This window comes from Pygocentrus nattereri, chromosome 12 (genome assembly GCF_015220715.1).
Source record: "Pygocentrus nattereri isolate fPygNat1 chromosome 12, fPygNat1.pri, whole genome shotgun sequence".
Classification (NCBI taxonomy): Eukaryota; Metazoa; Chordata; class Actinopteri; order Characiformes; family Serrasalmidae; genus Pygocentrus; species Pygocentrus nattereri.
The window spans coordinates 440,075-456,533 of NC_051222.1; the positions used below are offsets into that span (position 1 = coordinate 440,075).

Here is a 16,459-nt window from a genome sequence, read left to right on the forward strand (position 1 = left end):
GCAGGTGTAGCAGGTCTCTGAGCTCAGGTTGGTGTGGTGTAGCGTGGATTAGCAGGTGTAGCGGGTCTCTGAGCTCAGGTTGGTGTGGTGTAGCGTGGATTAGCAGGTGTAGCGGGTCTCTGAGCTCAGGTTGGCATGGTGTAGCGTGGATTAGCAGGTGTAGCGGGTCTCTGAGCTCAGGTTGGCGTGGCGTAGCGTGGATTAGCAGGTGTAGCAGGTCTCCGAGCTCAGGTTGGTGTGGTGTAGCATGTATTAGCAGGTGTAGCGGGTCTCTGAGCTCAGGTTGGCGTGGTGTAGCGTGTATTAGCAGGTGTAGCGGGTCTCCGAGCTCAGCTTGGCGTGGTGTAGCGTGGATTAGCAGGTGTAACGGGTCTCCGAGCTCAGGTTGGCGTGGTGTAGCGTGGATTAGCAGGTGTAGCAGGTCTCCGAGATGAGCTTGGTGTGGTGTAGCATGGATTAGCAGGTGTAGGGCGTCTCCGAGCTCAGGTTGGCGTGGTGTAGCGTGGATTAGCAGGTGTAGCGGGTCTCCGAGCTTAGCTTGGCGTGGTGTAGCTTGGATTAGCAGGTGTAGCGGGTCTCCGAGCTCAGGTTGGTGTGGTGTAGCATGTATTAGCAGGTGTAGCGGGTCTCCGAGCTCAGGTTGGCGTGGTGTAGCGTGGATTAGCAGGTGTAGCGGGTCTCCGAGCTCATCTTGGCGTGGTGTAGCGTGGATTAGCAGGTGTAGCGGGTCTCTGAGCTCATCTTGGCGTGGTATAGCGTGGATTAGCAGGTGTAGCGGGTCTCTGAGCTCATCTTGGCGTGGTATAGCGTGGATTAGCAGGTGTAGCAGGTCTCTGAGCTCAGGTTGGTGTGGTGTAGCGTGGATTAGCAGGTGTAGCGGGTCTCTGAGCTCAGGTTGGTGTGGTGTAGCGTGGATTAGCAGGTGTAGCGGGTCTCTGAGCTCAGTTTGGCGTGGTGTAGCGTGGATTAGCAGGTGTAGCAGGTCTCTGAGCTCAGTTTGGCGTGGTGTAGCGTGGATTAGCAGGTGTAGCAGGTCTCTGAGCTCAGGTTGGTGTGGTGTAGCGTGGATTAGCAGGTGTAGCGGGTCTCTGAGCTCAGGTTGGTGTGGTGTAGCGTGGATTAGCAGGTGTAGCGGGTCTCTGAGCTCAGGTTGGCATGGTGTAGCGTGGATTAGCAGGTGTAGCGGGTCTCTGAGCTCAGGTTGGCGTGGCGTAGCGTGGATTAGCAGGTGTAGCAGGTCTCCGAGCTCAGGTTGGTGTGGTGTAGCATGTATTAGCAGGTGTAGCGGGTCTCTGAGCTCAGGTTGGCGTGGTGTAGCGTGTATTAGCAGGTGTAGCGGGTCTCCGAGCTCAGCTTGGCGTGGTGTAGCGTGGATTAGCAGGTGTAACGGGTCTCCGAGCTCAGGTTGGCGTGGTGTAGCGTGGATTAGCAGGTGTAGCAGGTCTCCGAGATGAGCTTGGTGTGGTGTAGCATGGATTAGCAGGTGTAGGGCGTCTCCGAGCTCAGGTTGGCGTGGTGTAGCGTGGATTAGCAGGTGTAGCGGGTCTCCGAGCTTAGCTTGGCGTGGTGTAGCTTGGATTAGCAGGTGTAGCGGGTCTCCGAGCTCAGGTTGGTGTGGTGTAGCATGTATTAGCAGGTGTAGCGGGTCTCCGAGCTCAGGTTGGCGTGGTGTAGCGTGGATTAGCAGGTGTAGCGGGTCTCCGAGCTCATCTTGGCGTGGTGTAGCGTGGATTAGCAGGTGTAGCGGGTCTCTGAGCTCATCTTGGCGTGGTATAGCGTGGATTAGCAGGTGTAGCGGGTCTCTGAGCTCATCTTGGCGTGGTATAGCGTGGATTAGCAGGTGTAGCGGGTCTCTGAGCTCATCTTGGCGTGGTATAGCGTGGATTAGCAGGTGTAGCGGGTCTCCGAGCTCAGCTTGGCGTGGTGTAGCGTGGATTAGCAGATGTAGCGGGTCTCCGAGCTCATCTTGGCGTGGTGTAGCGTGGATTAGCAGGTGTAGCGGGTCTCCGAGCTCAGGTTGGTGTGGTGTAGCGTGGATTAGCAGGTGTAGCGGGTCTCCGAGCTCAGGTTGGCGTGGTGTAGCGTGGATTAGCAGGCGTAGCGGGTCTCCGAGCTCAGGTTGGCGTGGTGTAGCGTGGATTAGCAGGTGTAGCGGGTCTCTGAGCTCAGGGTGGCATGGTGTAGCTTGGATTAGCAGGTGTAGCGGGTCTCTGAGCTCAGGTTGGCATGGTGTAGCGTGGATTAGCAGGTGTAGCGGGTCTCCGAGCTCAGGTTGGTGTGGTGTAGCGTGGATTAGCAGGTGTAGCGCTGTGTGCTTTAGCATCATGTGCTAATGGCTTGTTTCAGGTTTTGCCTGCTGAAATTAACGTTAGACTGTAATGTTATCAAAACCCTCAGCCGCAGCAGCACATTGCACAGCTGGGGTTTGAATATGAAGCATACTGACAGTTTCTCTCTCTGCTTTGTCTGCACTGTGTGATCCTCCTCATCCTCCTGCTGCTCCTCCTGCGGTGCTCCATTAAGTGTGCTAATAAACGGAGCTGATAGCGACTCTCAGAGCCCTGGCAGATCCGCCGTCTGTGTAGCTGCAGCGCGGCCATCCAAATATGCTTAAACGGTGCAGGAACGCGTCCAAATAGGCGACCAGGCCGACTCCACCGTGCCCTTTATCATCCCTCCGTCATAATGAACTACTTTCGACTCATCTCTTGCAAAACGAGCAATTAAGAAAGAGTGTCTCCGAGTGACAGATGCTTCGCAAGATTTTTACTATCTCCAGTATGAGGAGTGGTCAGAGTGGTCAGGCCAGAACTGCATACTGTGTTTTTACACTGCCCACTGTACACTTTACACTGCCCACTGTACACTTTATACTGCCCACTTTACACTGTACAATTTATACTGCCCACTGTACACTTTACACTGCCCACTTTACACTGTATGTTGTTCTTTACACCGCACTGTATACTGTATATCTATTATATAATGGATGAGGCACATTGAATATTGCATACTTAATATGAATTATATGTTACGTACTATATACTACATTGTATTAAATGCGTCATCTGTACCTCAAAATGCATGTTTCATACTGTATACACCACAGTGCATATCACACTGTATACATCACAGTGCATATCACACTGTATACACCACAGTGCATATCACATACTGTATACACCACAGTGCATATCACACTGTATACACTGCAGTGCATATCACACTGTATACACCACAGTGCATATCACATACAGTATATACCACATCGCATATCACACTGTATACACCGCAGTGCATATCACATACTGTATACACCACAGTGCATATCACACTGTATACACCACAGTGCATAATCACATACTGTATACACCACATCGCATATCACATACAGTATACACCACATCGCATATCACACTATCTACACCACATCGCATATCACACTGTATACACCACAGTGCATATCACACTGTATACACCACATCGCATATCACATACTGTATACACCACAGTGCATATCACATACTGTATACACCACAGTGCATATCACACTGTATACACCACAGTGCATAATCACATACTGTATACACCACAGTGCATATCACATACTGTATACACCACAGTGCATATCACATATTGTATACACCACAGTGCATAATCACATACTGTATACACCACAGTGCATATCACATACTGTATACACCACAGTGCATATCACACTGTATACACCGCAGTGCATATCACATACTGTATACACCACAGTGCATATCACACTGTATACACAGCAGTGCATATCACATACTGTATACACCGCAGTGCATATCACATACTGTATACACCGCAGTGCATATCACACTGTATACACCACAGTGCATATCACATACTGTATACACCACAGTGCATAATCACATACTGTATACACCACAGTGCATATCACATACTGTATACACCGCAGTGCATATCACACTGTATACACCGCAGTGCATATCACACTGTATACACCGCAGTGCATATCACACTGTATACACCACAGTGCATATCACATACTGTATACACCACAGTGCATATCACATACTGTATACACCACAGTGCATATCACACTGTATACACCGCAGTGCATATCACACTGTATACACCACAGTGCATATCACATACAGTATATACCACATCGCATATCACACTGTAGACAACCGCAGTGCATATCACATACTGTATACACCACAGTGCATATCACACTGTATACACCACAGTGCATAATCACATACTGTATACACCACATTGCATATCACATACAGTATACACCACATCGCATATCACACTATCTACACCACATCGCATATCACACTGTATACACCACAGTGCATATCACACTGTATACACCACATCGCATATCACATACTGTATACACCACAGTGCATATCACATACTGTATACACCGCAGTGCATATCACATACTGTATACACCACAGTGCATATCACATCCTGTATACACCGCAGTGCATATCACATACTGTATACACCACAGTGCATATCACATACTGTATACACCGCAGTGCATATCACATACTGTATACACCGCAGTGCATATCACACTGTATACACAGCAGTGCATATCACATACTGTATACACCGCAGTGCATATCACATACTGTATACACCGCAGTGCATATCACACTGTATACACCGCAGTGCATATCACATACTGTATACACCGCAGTGCATATCACACTGTATACACCGCAGTGCATATCACATACTGTATACACCACAGTGCATATCACACTGTATACACCGCAGTGCATATCACACTGTATACACCGCAGTGCATATCACATACTGTATACGCCGCAGTGCATATCACATACTGTATACGCCACAGTGCATATCACACTGTATACACCGCAGTGCATATCACATACTGTATACGCCGCAGTGCATATCACATACTGTATACACCGCAGTGCATATCACATACTGTATACACCGCAGTGCATAATCACATACTGTATACACCGCAGTGCATAATCACATACTGTATACACCGCAGTGCATATCACATACTGTATACGCCGCAGTGCATATCACACTGTATACACCACAGTGCATATCACATACAGTATATACCACATCGCATATCACACTGTATACACCGCAGTGCATATCACATACTGTATACACCGCAGTGCATATCACATACTGTATACGCCGCAGTGCATATCACACTGTATACACCACAGTGCATATCACATACTGTATACGCCGCAGTGCATATCACACTGTATACACCACAGTGCATATCACATACAGTATATACCACATCGCATATCCCACTGTATACACCGCAGTGCATATCACATACTGTATACACCACAGTGCATATCACACTGTATACACCGCAGTGCATATCACATACTGTATACACCACATCGCATATCACACTGTATACACCGCAGTGCATATCACATACTGTATACACCACAACGCATATAGCATACTGTATACACCACAGTGCATATCACACTGTATACACCACAGTGCATATCACATACTGTATTCTCCACAAGGCGTATCGCATACTGTATATTTCATAACACATAATGCATACCTCAGAATTCGTGTCCCATCCTATATATAACATAGTGCAAGTTGCATCCTATATACCATGTAATGCCTATTGCACATTAAACATGTCTAACCTGACTGTGTTTGTCAGATACTATGCCACATAATGCATATTGTGTACTTCATACACCTTAATGAGCTGTGCACACTGCATATTATATACGTCATACTGCACTTTGCATACTATACTTCAAAATGTATATTGCAAACTATACACTGTGCAATGCAGATCATGTACCCTATATACCTTATAAGACTGCGTATTGTATACTGAGTGGTGTGTAATACATATTGCATCATAATTTAAAACTTGTAGTTTATAATCCATATTACCCATCTATATGCTTCATAATACCTGTTGCATACTGTTTACTAAGTATATCAGAAAGCATACTGCTTACTCTGCTTCACTATGCATTACCACACACTTTATTATGCAATATTCATCACACACACCTCATAATAAGACGTATTTCATTCTGTGTAATGCGTATTGCAGGCTGTGTATTGGTTAGATGGTGATTAAAGGTCACCCTCACTGTAACCTGCACGTTAATGACTTCTCCTGATGAAGACGAGCTGCAGGCTAACGTAACCACAGCTGGTGTAGAATTGATTTTGAACGCTGTAAACACCGTGAACCAGCTCAGAGGAACCGAACGCAGAGAGCGAGATGAGTCACATAGAACTCAGACCTGCTTATTACAGAATAAATCATTTGAGGACATTCCTGCTTTGTGTTTCCTGATACGGTCATTTCCAAGCATTACTGCTGAAGAGTCTCATCCATCTGAGTACAGGGGTGTTAGTGAGTATTTGACTCTGCTATCATTGTCATTTTTCTGTTTGTTTGCCGAATGGAGTAGAACTAAAACACTGAATATGAGGCGAAAGTGCTGATGAAGGAGAATCTGACTATTCCAACTAAAGCGGCATTAGCCATCGTAATGCAACTGCAATATAGTTACCCTGTGATCCAGTTACGATATCCCGAACAATCAAGATCCGACTGCGCTTTCATCACCGTCGTAATACAGTTACGATATCCCGAACAATCAAGATCCGACTGCGCTTTCATCGCCGTCGTAATACAGTTACGATATCCCGAACAATCAAGATCCGACTGCGCGTTCATCGCCGTCGTAATACAGTTACGATATCCCGAACAATCAAGATCCGACTGCGCTTTCATCGCCGTCGTAATACAGTTACGATATCCCGAACAATCAAGATCCGACAGCGCGTTCATCGCCGCCGTAATACAGTTACGATATCCCGAACAATCAAGATCCGACTGCGCTTTCATCACCGTCGTAATACAGTTACGATATCCCGAACAATCAAGATCCGACTGCGCGTTCATCGCCGTCGTAATACAGTTACGATATCCCGAACAATCAAGATCCGACTGCGCGTTCATCGCCGTCGTAATACAGTTACGATATCCCGAACCATCAAGATCCGACTGCGCTTTCATCGCCGTCGTAATACAGTTACGATATCCCGAACCATCAAGATCCGACTGCGCTTTCATCGCCGTCGTAATACAGTTACGATATCCCGAACCATCAAGATCCGACTGCGCTTTCATCGCCGTCGTAATACAGTTACGATATCCCGAACAATCAAGATCCGACTGCGCTTTCATCGCCATCGTAATACAGTTACGATATCCTTACATTTACGATATCCTTAACAATTGTAATCCTGTCTTGGTGTTGTAAATGTTTGTGATTTAATTGTGATAGTTCATTTTATTTTTTACTGTATCAGAGTCTAATCCACTGATTGATTGGATTAGAACTAAACCAGTAAATGAGGTTAAAATGCAGCTACAAGACGATCTTTGACTGGCCGTCGTATTTAGCCCTGAGGCACACCACTGCAGAGAATTCAGCTTCTCTCAGGATTTAAAAACATCCAGTATTTAAACATTGGTTCCACTTTAGACCAAGACTAGCCTCATAAGGGGTTTACGAATGGAATATAAACATTTTCGTACAGTCTGTTGTTACGTGCTACTACTAATGTTAGTAAGAACGATCAGATTTGAGGAATTTGTATCTTTCATGTTAATAAGAGCGTAAGTAACTGGTCAGCTGTGTGGTCATGTTTCCTGTCCAGCTTTGTGCTAGGGCATCATTAGTTTACGCAGACGATGCGCAGACTGAGCAGCCGTCTCGGACCAGAGCGTGATGTCTGATGGACGGTGCCAGCTGTTTGGTCAGAGTCCACTCTCTTCCTCCATTATTAATATTATATTAACCCCCCCCTGTTATCAATCACTCTAATAGGGTCCACTCCAGCCTCAGATCAATACCCACAATGCTGAGAGTGGAGGGGTGGCCTTCAGAGAGAGGAGACTGTGTCCACTGCAGCACCTCAGTCCTCTTTTACAGCCTCTCTGGAGTGGACTTGGCGGTCAGGGTTTGGTCAAGGTTCTGGAGGGAGCTTTATTGCTCTTTGGGCTCGTCGGGACTGGACAAGTGAGGTGGCGGTTTACTGTCCAGCTGGAGGGACAGTAGAGAGTTTCATCTCGAGCTTATCAGCTGTGCGATTAAATACAGTGATGTATTTCTTAAGACCGTGAACACACAGTAATGATTTAAAGCCACAGCCTATAAACAAAAACAGGAAGATAAATAAACAAACCGAACGATTGTATTTACACATGGCAAGTCTGGCAAGTCAAATCAAAGGAGAATAGAAATTGGAAACGTGGCAAAAACAGCAGATTTTAAAAGTTGGAGGAGAGGCTACGTTCAGGGTTTGAGCCTCAAGCCAGAATAGAAACACAAAACTCAGGCCTGAAGCTTAATTTATAGAAAATAATTGCTGTTTAAAATTCAGGCCCCGAATTAGATCAAATATCACAACTAGGCGTTTTCCCTGAATCGTCGAGCCGAACTCTACAGCACTAAAACACGGAAGCACGGAATATCCTTAACAGCTTTACCATATCCCACACATTCAGGACAGACGTTCCGTTTGGCCCACAGGCGTTAAACCTCAGGTTAACCTTGAATATTAACGGCTTTGAGTTGTGTAAACGCAGCTGGAATACCTCCAACCTTCACAGCAGCTCAGTTATTTAGAGTTTAAACCCACATTTTTATTGTCTCTGAAGTTCATAATAGGATAATAATATTTCATAACATCACTGAAAGCTTCCTGTCCATCTGCTGTCTCACATTAAAGCTGCCCTGTGTAGGTTTTGGGGATTTGGAGACCCCTGTGGTGGACGTGGGTAACTGCAGGCTGAGGGAGAAATGAAGGAGAACTGGGTGAAGGGGTGAATTCTGCACGTTAACACCCTCGGCAGAGAACGCGCTTCCACAGATAATAAAATAATGAATGATCATAAAATTCTGAAGTTCATGTGCAGAAGTTTGTGCGCCCCAGAGTGTGAATAAGTTTACGCACTCTACAGAGACTTCTGCATGTTTTAATACACAGTTCCTGTTGATTTACTGAGCTTAACGTTCTGCGGAGGACAAATCCGGCCTGAGCGACTTTAACCCGGCTGTGTCTCTCTGTGTCCTGCACACTGCGCCAAAGCAGCGGGCTGTGATTGGTGGATGGGCATGACAGTCAGGCGTCCCCCTGAGCAGGTGGGCGGGTCCCCACCGCATTCATTACACTGGACGAGCTGTACTGGCCTGAGGATCTGGACCAACTTTAACCCACCGGACTGCAGACGTTTGTCTGGGCCAAGTGGACGGACGACCGACTGACCAGTTATTTTTGTCCTGGGTGGAGCTGCTGAACCTTTGGCCGCTGTCGGATCAGGACTGCAGCGCTGACCCTCATACAGACACAGAGCCTTTAAAGGGCCCATAGCACAGAAGACGCCGTCCTGTAGAATTTAATATGAGTAGAAAACGTTTCTGTACAGTCCAGTAACAGCACTTTGGAATTTAGCTCCGCCTCTTCAGTAGATTAGTCCCACCTCCAGCACTGTAGCCCCACCCATGCAGCCCACAGCAGTTCAGCTCAACCTGTTTAACTGCATGAAGAGCGGTTAAATGCAGGGCCATGCGTTTGGGCTCATTAGTGAGTCTGAGTGAAATGCAGGGTATGGGCTCTTTAAAGCTGCGGAGAGCTTGTGTGGGCGTGGCGCTGGAGGCGTGTGGGCGTGGCCGCTGCTCTGAAGCTCTGATTCTAATTTTCCGTGCGCTGCTCGGAGGAGAAAGTGATATGATTGGATGTGACATGAAGGTAATGGCCTTTCAAATTATTTCCCCCGTTCTCAATTAGCCCCCGCAGGCCTGATTACCCAGCCCCTCTAAGGCCATCAGCTCGGCCCTGACCTGCACAAACACCGGCCCTTCCCTACCACACGGACCATTAGCCTTCCGGCTACGGATCGGCGGCTTCCCCGTAATGTGGTGACCCACAGGGACCAGGGGGCTCGGGGGGCTTGGGGGGGCTCCGCACGTTAGCTCTGGGTAAACTCCCTCACTTATGAGCTTTAAAGGGCCCATATCCCACAATTCTCCTCTGAGTTAGCCTGTTCCTCTCAGCTCCACCTTCAGTGCTTCTGTGGCTTAAACAGCCAAAAACATCCATCAGTCATTTCTACATCATCAGCTGTAAGACTGGATTATGTAAATGAGCTCTGTTCTGATAGGCAGTCCTGAACGGTGCCTTAATTAACAACCAGTCTGAGCAAAACCACTACTTAAAACACGGAAATGGGTGGAGCTAAACTGCTGTAGCTGAATGGTGGGGCTAAACCGCTGTAGCTGAATGGGTGGAGCTAAACTACTGTAGCTGAACGGTGGAGCTAAACCGCTGTAGCTGAATGGTGGAGCTAAACTGCTGTAGCTGAATGGGTGGAGTTAAACCGCTGTAGCTGAATGGGTGGAGCTAAACCACTGTAGCTGAACGGTGGAGCTAAACCGCTGTAGCTGAATGGTGGAGCTAAACCGCTGTAGCTGAACGGTGGAGCTAAACCGCTGCAGCTGAACGGTGGAGCTAAACCGCTGTAGCTGAACAGTGGAGCTAAACCGCTGTAGCTGAATGGTGGAGCTAAACCGCTGTAGCTGAATGGGTGGAGCTAAACTGCTGTAGCTGAACGGTGGAGCTAAACTGCTGTAGCTGAATGGGTCTTTAAATTTGTGACATCACAACCATGACATTGTAAAGGGCAGTGTAGTTTGATGTGCAGGAGTGAACCAGTGTGTTCGGAGAGTGAAGATAAAATCCAGGGAGTCTCTGTGGTTCCAGGTGAAGTGCATACTGGGTAGCGTAGTGCCGTGGTCCCTGTGCAGGTGAGTTTGTCCCAGTTTGTGTCGGACCTGCGTGACCGATCCAGTCTGATTGTTCTCCGGAGTGGCTGTTCCTCCACAGTGCGCTGATGCCGGATCTCCTCAGATCCAGAACGTGAACTCATGTTTTAATCATTTCTATGCAAATGATGTATAATTTAAGCACCGTTATTTGGGGGCAGCGCAGCGGCGTCCTTGACAGGGTGTGTGTTACAGAGCGCTGGGGGGCTGCTATTACTTAAATAAATGGAGGTGTGATCACGGGTCACGCTGCTGCCGTGGAAACGCTGTGAGAGACCACACACACTCTCTCTCACACCTGCGATAGAAATTGGAGGGTGTCTGCTACAACAACACTATTATATACTATAATAATAATAATAATAACAATAATAAAACTTCACTGTTGCTAGGGTGCCCTTAGGGTGGTTGCTATGGTATTTTAGGTTTTTACATTGGTTTGAATATATTGATATTTTGTGAGGATGTTGCTAGGCAGTTGCTATGTTGTCCCAGGTGGTTGCTAAAGCATTGCTAAGCAGTTACTATGGTATCTTAGGTGGTAGCGTGGGTCTTGCTAAGCCGTGCATATGTGATTTCAGGTAGTTGCTAAGATGTTGCTATGTGGTTTCTGTTGTATTGGAGGTGGTTGTTAGGTGATTGCTACAGTGTCTCTGGTGGGTGCTGTAGGGATTTGCTATGGTGTTCCAGGTGGTTTCTAGGGTACTGTTACATTGTTGCTGTGGCAATCGTATCTCTTGTGGTTGCAACAGTATTGGATGTGATTGCTAGGGCACTACTAGTTGGCTTTTATGGTGTTCCAGGTGGTTGCTAGGATACTACTAGGTGGTTACTATCATATCCCAGGTGGCTGATGTCATGTCCCGGGTGGCTGATGTCATGTCCCGGGTGGTTGCTATGGTTCTCTCTTATACCTGTATCTATACCTGTCCTGTTCCTGTTCCAATAATGGACCTGTACCTGTAGTTGTTACTTTACTTGTCCCATTCCTGGACTTGTACAGTAACTGCCCTTGTTCTGTACTGGTATCTCAAACTGTTCCCCTACCTGTCCTGCGCCTGTCCTGTACCTGTCCTGCGCCTGTCCTGTCTCTGTCCTGTACCTGTCCTGCGCCTGTCCTGTACCTGTCCTGCGCCTGTCCTGTCCCTGTCCTGTCCCTGTCCTGCGCCTGTCCTGTACCTGTCCTGCGCCTGTCCTGTCTCTGTCCTGTACCTGTCCTGCGCCTGTCCTGTCCTGCGCCTGTCCTGCGCCTGTCCTGCGCCTGTCCTTTCCCTGTCCTGTCCCTGTCCTGCGCCTGTCCTGCGCCTGTCCTGTCCCTGTCCTGCGCCTGTCCTGTCCCTGTCCTGCGCCTGTACTGCACCTGTGCTGCGCCTATCCTCTCCCTGTCCTGCACTTGTGCTGTGCCTGTCCTGCGCCTGTCCTACACCTGTGCTGTGCCTGTCCTGTCCCTGTCCTGTACCTGTCCCTGTCCTGTCCCTGTCCTTACATTATATTAAAATATCAGATAATGAATGACATCAGCCCAGAATTCACACACCAGCACATCCCTAATTACAAACTAATTCATTAATAACTTGATTAATTATTCATGAATTATTTGTTTACACAGGCACATTTTTCAGTCAGAAGTGCGGAATCAAACCTGTCCGAACTAAAAGAGTAGAATAACTGTGGAATGAATGTAATTCCCTCTGCAGGTTACTGCTGAGTAACTTGGTCTTACTGCTGAAAGTCTTGGTCATGAAGAGATGACCGAGCTGCTGCCCGTCAGTGGGTCTGGCTTTAGCCTGAGTGTTGACACTGCAGTGCTGTAATTCAGTGTGGGGGGCTCAGTAAACCAGCCGTGCTGTCTGTAAACACATCAGAGGAAGCTGCTCGCTCGCCGTGTGTGTTAGATTGTTTAGTTGTTTGTGTTTGTCGGCCCGCCGGGGATCCGAGAGTAACAGAGCAGAACCTGATGAGCTCAGAGTCTGATTACCGAGAAGAGAGTAAACAAGGCAGAGATAGACGCTCACAGAGACAGGCACACTCATCAAATCAGCACCTTCTGTTACCTCACACTATAATTAAGGGAAGAATACAGTCTGTGTATCAGTGTCTAAATTTAGAGTCGGTTACTCATTCAGCCTAACGAGAAACTGTAGAACGGACTCGGTTTATATCACAATACCTACATTTAGAGCCGGTTATTCATTCAGCCTAACGAGAAACTGTAGAACGGACTCGGTTTATATCACAATACCTACATTTAGAGTCGGTTATTCATTCAGCCTAATGAGAAACTGTAGAACAGACTCGGTTTATATCACAATACCTACATTTAGAGTCGGTTATTCATTCAGCCTAATGAGAAACTGTAGAACGGACTCGGTTTATATCACAATACCTACATTTAGAGCCGGTTATTCATTCAGCCTAACGAGAAACTGTAGAACGGACTCGGTTTATATCACAATACCTACATTTAGAGCCGGTTATTCATTCAGCCTAACGAGAAACTGTAGAACAGACTCAGTTTATATCACAATACCTACATTTAGAGTCGGTTATTCATTCAGTCTAATGAGAAACTGTAGAACGGACTCGGTTTATATCACAATACCTACATTTAGAGCCGGTTATTCATTCAGCCTAATGAGAAACTGTAGAACGGACTCGGTTTATATCACAATATCTACATTTAGAGCCGGTTATTCATTCAGCCTAATGAGAAACTGTAGAACGGACTCGGTTTATATCACAATACCTACATTTAGAGCCGGTTATTCATTCAGCCTAATGAGAAACTGTAGAACGGACTCGGTTTATATCACAATACCTACATTTAGAGCCGGTTATTCATTCAGCCTAATGAGAAACTGTAGAACGGACTCGGTTTATATCACAATACCTACATTTAGAGTCGGTTATTCATTCAGTCTAATGAGAAACTGTAGAACGGACTCGGTTTATATCACAATACCTACATTTAGAGCCGGTTATTCATTCAGTCTAATGAGAAACTGTAGAACGGACTCGGTTTATATCACAATACCTACATTTAGAGCCGGTTATTCATTCAGTCTAATGAGAAACTGTAGAACGGACTCGGTTTATATCACAATACCTACATTTAGAGTCGGTTATTCATTCAGTCTAATGAGAAACTGTAGAACGGACTCGGTTTATATCACAATACCTACATTTAGAGCCGGTTATTCAGATATTCCTGTTCATATAGTTCTTCCTGTGAGAAATGATCATCTGCCTCATCTCGTTTCCTCTCGCTCTCGTTGCAGAGTTCTTCCTGGAGCTGCTGGATAACTCAGAGAAGTCTCTGAATGACATGTTCGTGCGGACCTATGGGAAGCTGTACACGCACAACTCTGAGATCTTCGAGGACCTGTTCTCGGAGCTGAAGCGTTACTACACGGGCGGGAATGTTAACTTGGAGGAGATGCTGAACGATTTCTGGTCCCGCCTGCTGGAGAGGATGTTCCAGCTGCTGAACTCGCAGTACACCTTCACTGACGACTACCTGGAGTGCATCAGCAAGTACACGGACCAGCTGAAGCCGTTTGGAGATGTCCCACGAAAGCTGAAGGCTCAGGTGACCCGCGCCTTCATCGCCGCCAGGACCTTCGTCCAGGGCCTGATGGTGGGACGGGAGGTGGCCAACAGGGTGGCGAAGGTGAGGCAGCGCTTTTCCTCGGGGTTTCACTGTTTTGCTGTCTATGGCCACCTGAGGTTCCTCAGATACAGAGGAGAACCTTTAGAGGGGTTCAGTGGGTCGCAGAAGGAGACATGAGAAGGTTCTGCACTGGTTCTTGGCTGTGCCCTTTAACAGTTCACCTGCATGCATGTGTGGACGCACCACCTGCTAGAGTTAGACCTGAATGAACTGACAGCGCGTTCCTGTAAACGGGGGATTGTAGAGAATCATGTTATAACATGACTATAATACATTCATAGGCCAAAAGCAATTGCTGATAATTACTGTAGTATTTAAGCGTAATTACAGTTCTATAAAGACAGCATTGAGTTTTTTCCTCTTCTCTCTGTGTTGATGTTAATCCACTAGTTTGTTCCGAGGCGGAAGTTTCGGGTCCTCTGGCTTTAATGAGCTGCGAGTCAGGAATAATCGCGGTAAAGCGACTCCGAGGGTCAATGACTCACCTGAGCGCGGATCGTTCCGCAGGTTCTCCAACGCAGCCCGATTCTGTTCCCATTTATAGAAATTACGCGTGCTTGAGCAGATTAGCTTTGAGAGCTTTGTCACCTCCGCTGTCGTGAAGAAGGAGGAAATCAGGCTTTTCTCCGTTTCTTCAGACCAGCTTTATTAGCCTTTCCATCAGCACAGCACAGCTTTGAAGAGCTCCCATACCGGAAAACTGAGCTTCCCTCACTTCCTTTAAATGAAAGAGTTTGATCTGCTGTGGAATTTCAGAACGTGGCTCCTGAGCAGAGCAACCCAGACGTGCTGGCCCGCGGTGATGCCACAGCCATCCGTAAGTGGGAGGTCTGGACTTCAGTGCTGGTAGCATCGTGTGATTGTAGGAGACTAACGGGGGTAAACGGAGAGATTTGGGGGGAAAGTTTCAAAATTTACTTTTAAAAGTTCACTCTGTAGTTCATACATACTGTGATGTCACAACCATGAGCCCACCCGCTCGGGCTGAAGCTCTAAGGAGTGTTTCAGCTCCGCCAGGCAGAGGAGGAAACATCACTGATTGCTCAATTTGCAGGTTTTATGTTTAAATATGTTTAGTGTCTCAGAATCATCACATATTTTCTCAATACTGAGTTTGTTGAACTAATGACTCAGAATTTTGACTCATTAACTCCAGAATTTGAGTTATGAGGTTCGAGATTCTCGAATGAGTTTTGACATTTCATGAATTAATTTAGGTGAAAATTTTGGGAAAATAAATCACAGTTCCTGGAGAAGAAGTCGGCGCCAAGTTAAAAGTCCCAGGAATTATTTTGAGACACTGTTAAATTTTGACGCGCTGCTGGTGGAAACGGAGAAGGAGAAGAAGCTTCTGTTACTTTCTCCTCCGTCTGCTTCCGTAATAAACAGGTTGGAAAACCGCGCTGTAGATCTTCGATTCCGACTGGTTTTGGCACTTGAAGCAGATTAAACGAACGGAGCCGTGTGGAGGTGCAGATCAGGCCTCCGCGCTGTCGTGTCTGGGCTCCTCCTCCTTTCACCACCTTCTCCCTGGAGGTCCATCTCTCGGCGGAGTGGCTCCAGTTGGCCGTGTGAATTAGCGAGGTTCCGAATTAGCGCGGCTGACCGCTGCAGGAGTGATGGACGACGGTTCTCCTGCTCGCTGTAGCCGGCGCGTGGAGATGAAGGGCGGCCGTGGCCGGACAGCGGGGCTTTTAATCAGGCCGGCGCCCACAGGACTGACCTTTAGCGCTGTTTATTAGCGCTAGCCGCTCGACAGTGATGGATCAGAGCGCTGCAGTGTTTCTTCAGGAGGAGACGCGCCGAGGGCCGACGGAGCAGGAGAACCCAAATTATCCCATCAAAGAAAACAACGGCCTCCGGTTCGGAGGCCCGA

General features: G+C 47.2%; 1 protein-coding gene across 2 annotated transcripts in view; it reads left to right on the forward strand.

The window, feature by feature from the left end:
* Positions 1-16,459, forward strand: part of gpc6a (glypican 6a) — a 302,633-nt gene that overhangs the window by 118,436 nt on the left and 167,738 nt on the right. For both annotated transcript variants that reach the window (XM_017687095.2, XM_017687096.2), the window contains exon 3: positions 14,192-14,583. In XM_017687095.2, coding sequence (XP_017542584.1) covers positions 14,192-14,583 — 392 coding nt within the window. The remainder of the gene's footprint in view (positions 1-14,191; positions 14,584-16,459) is intronic.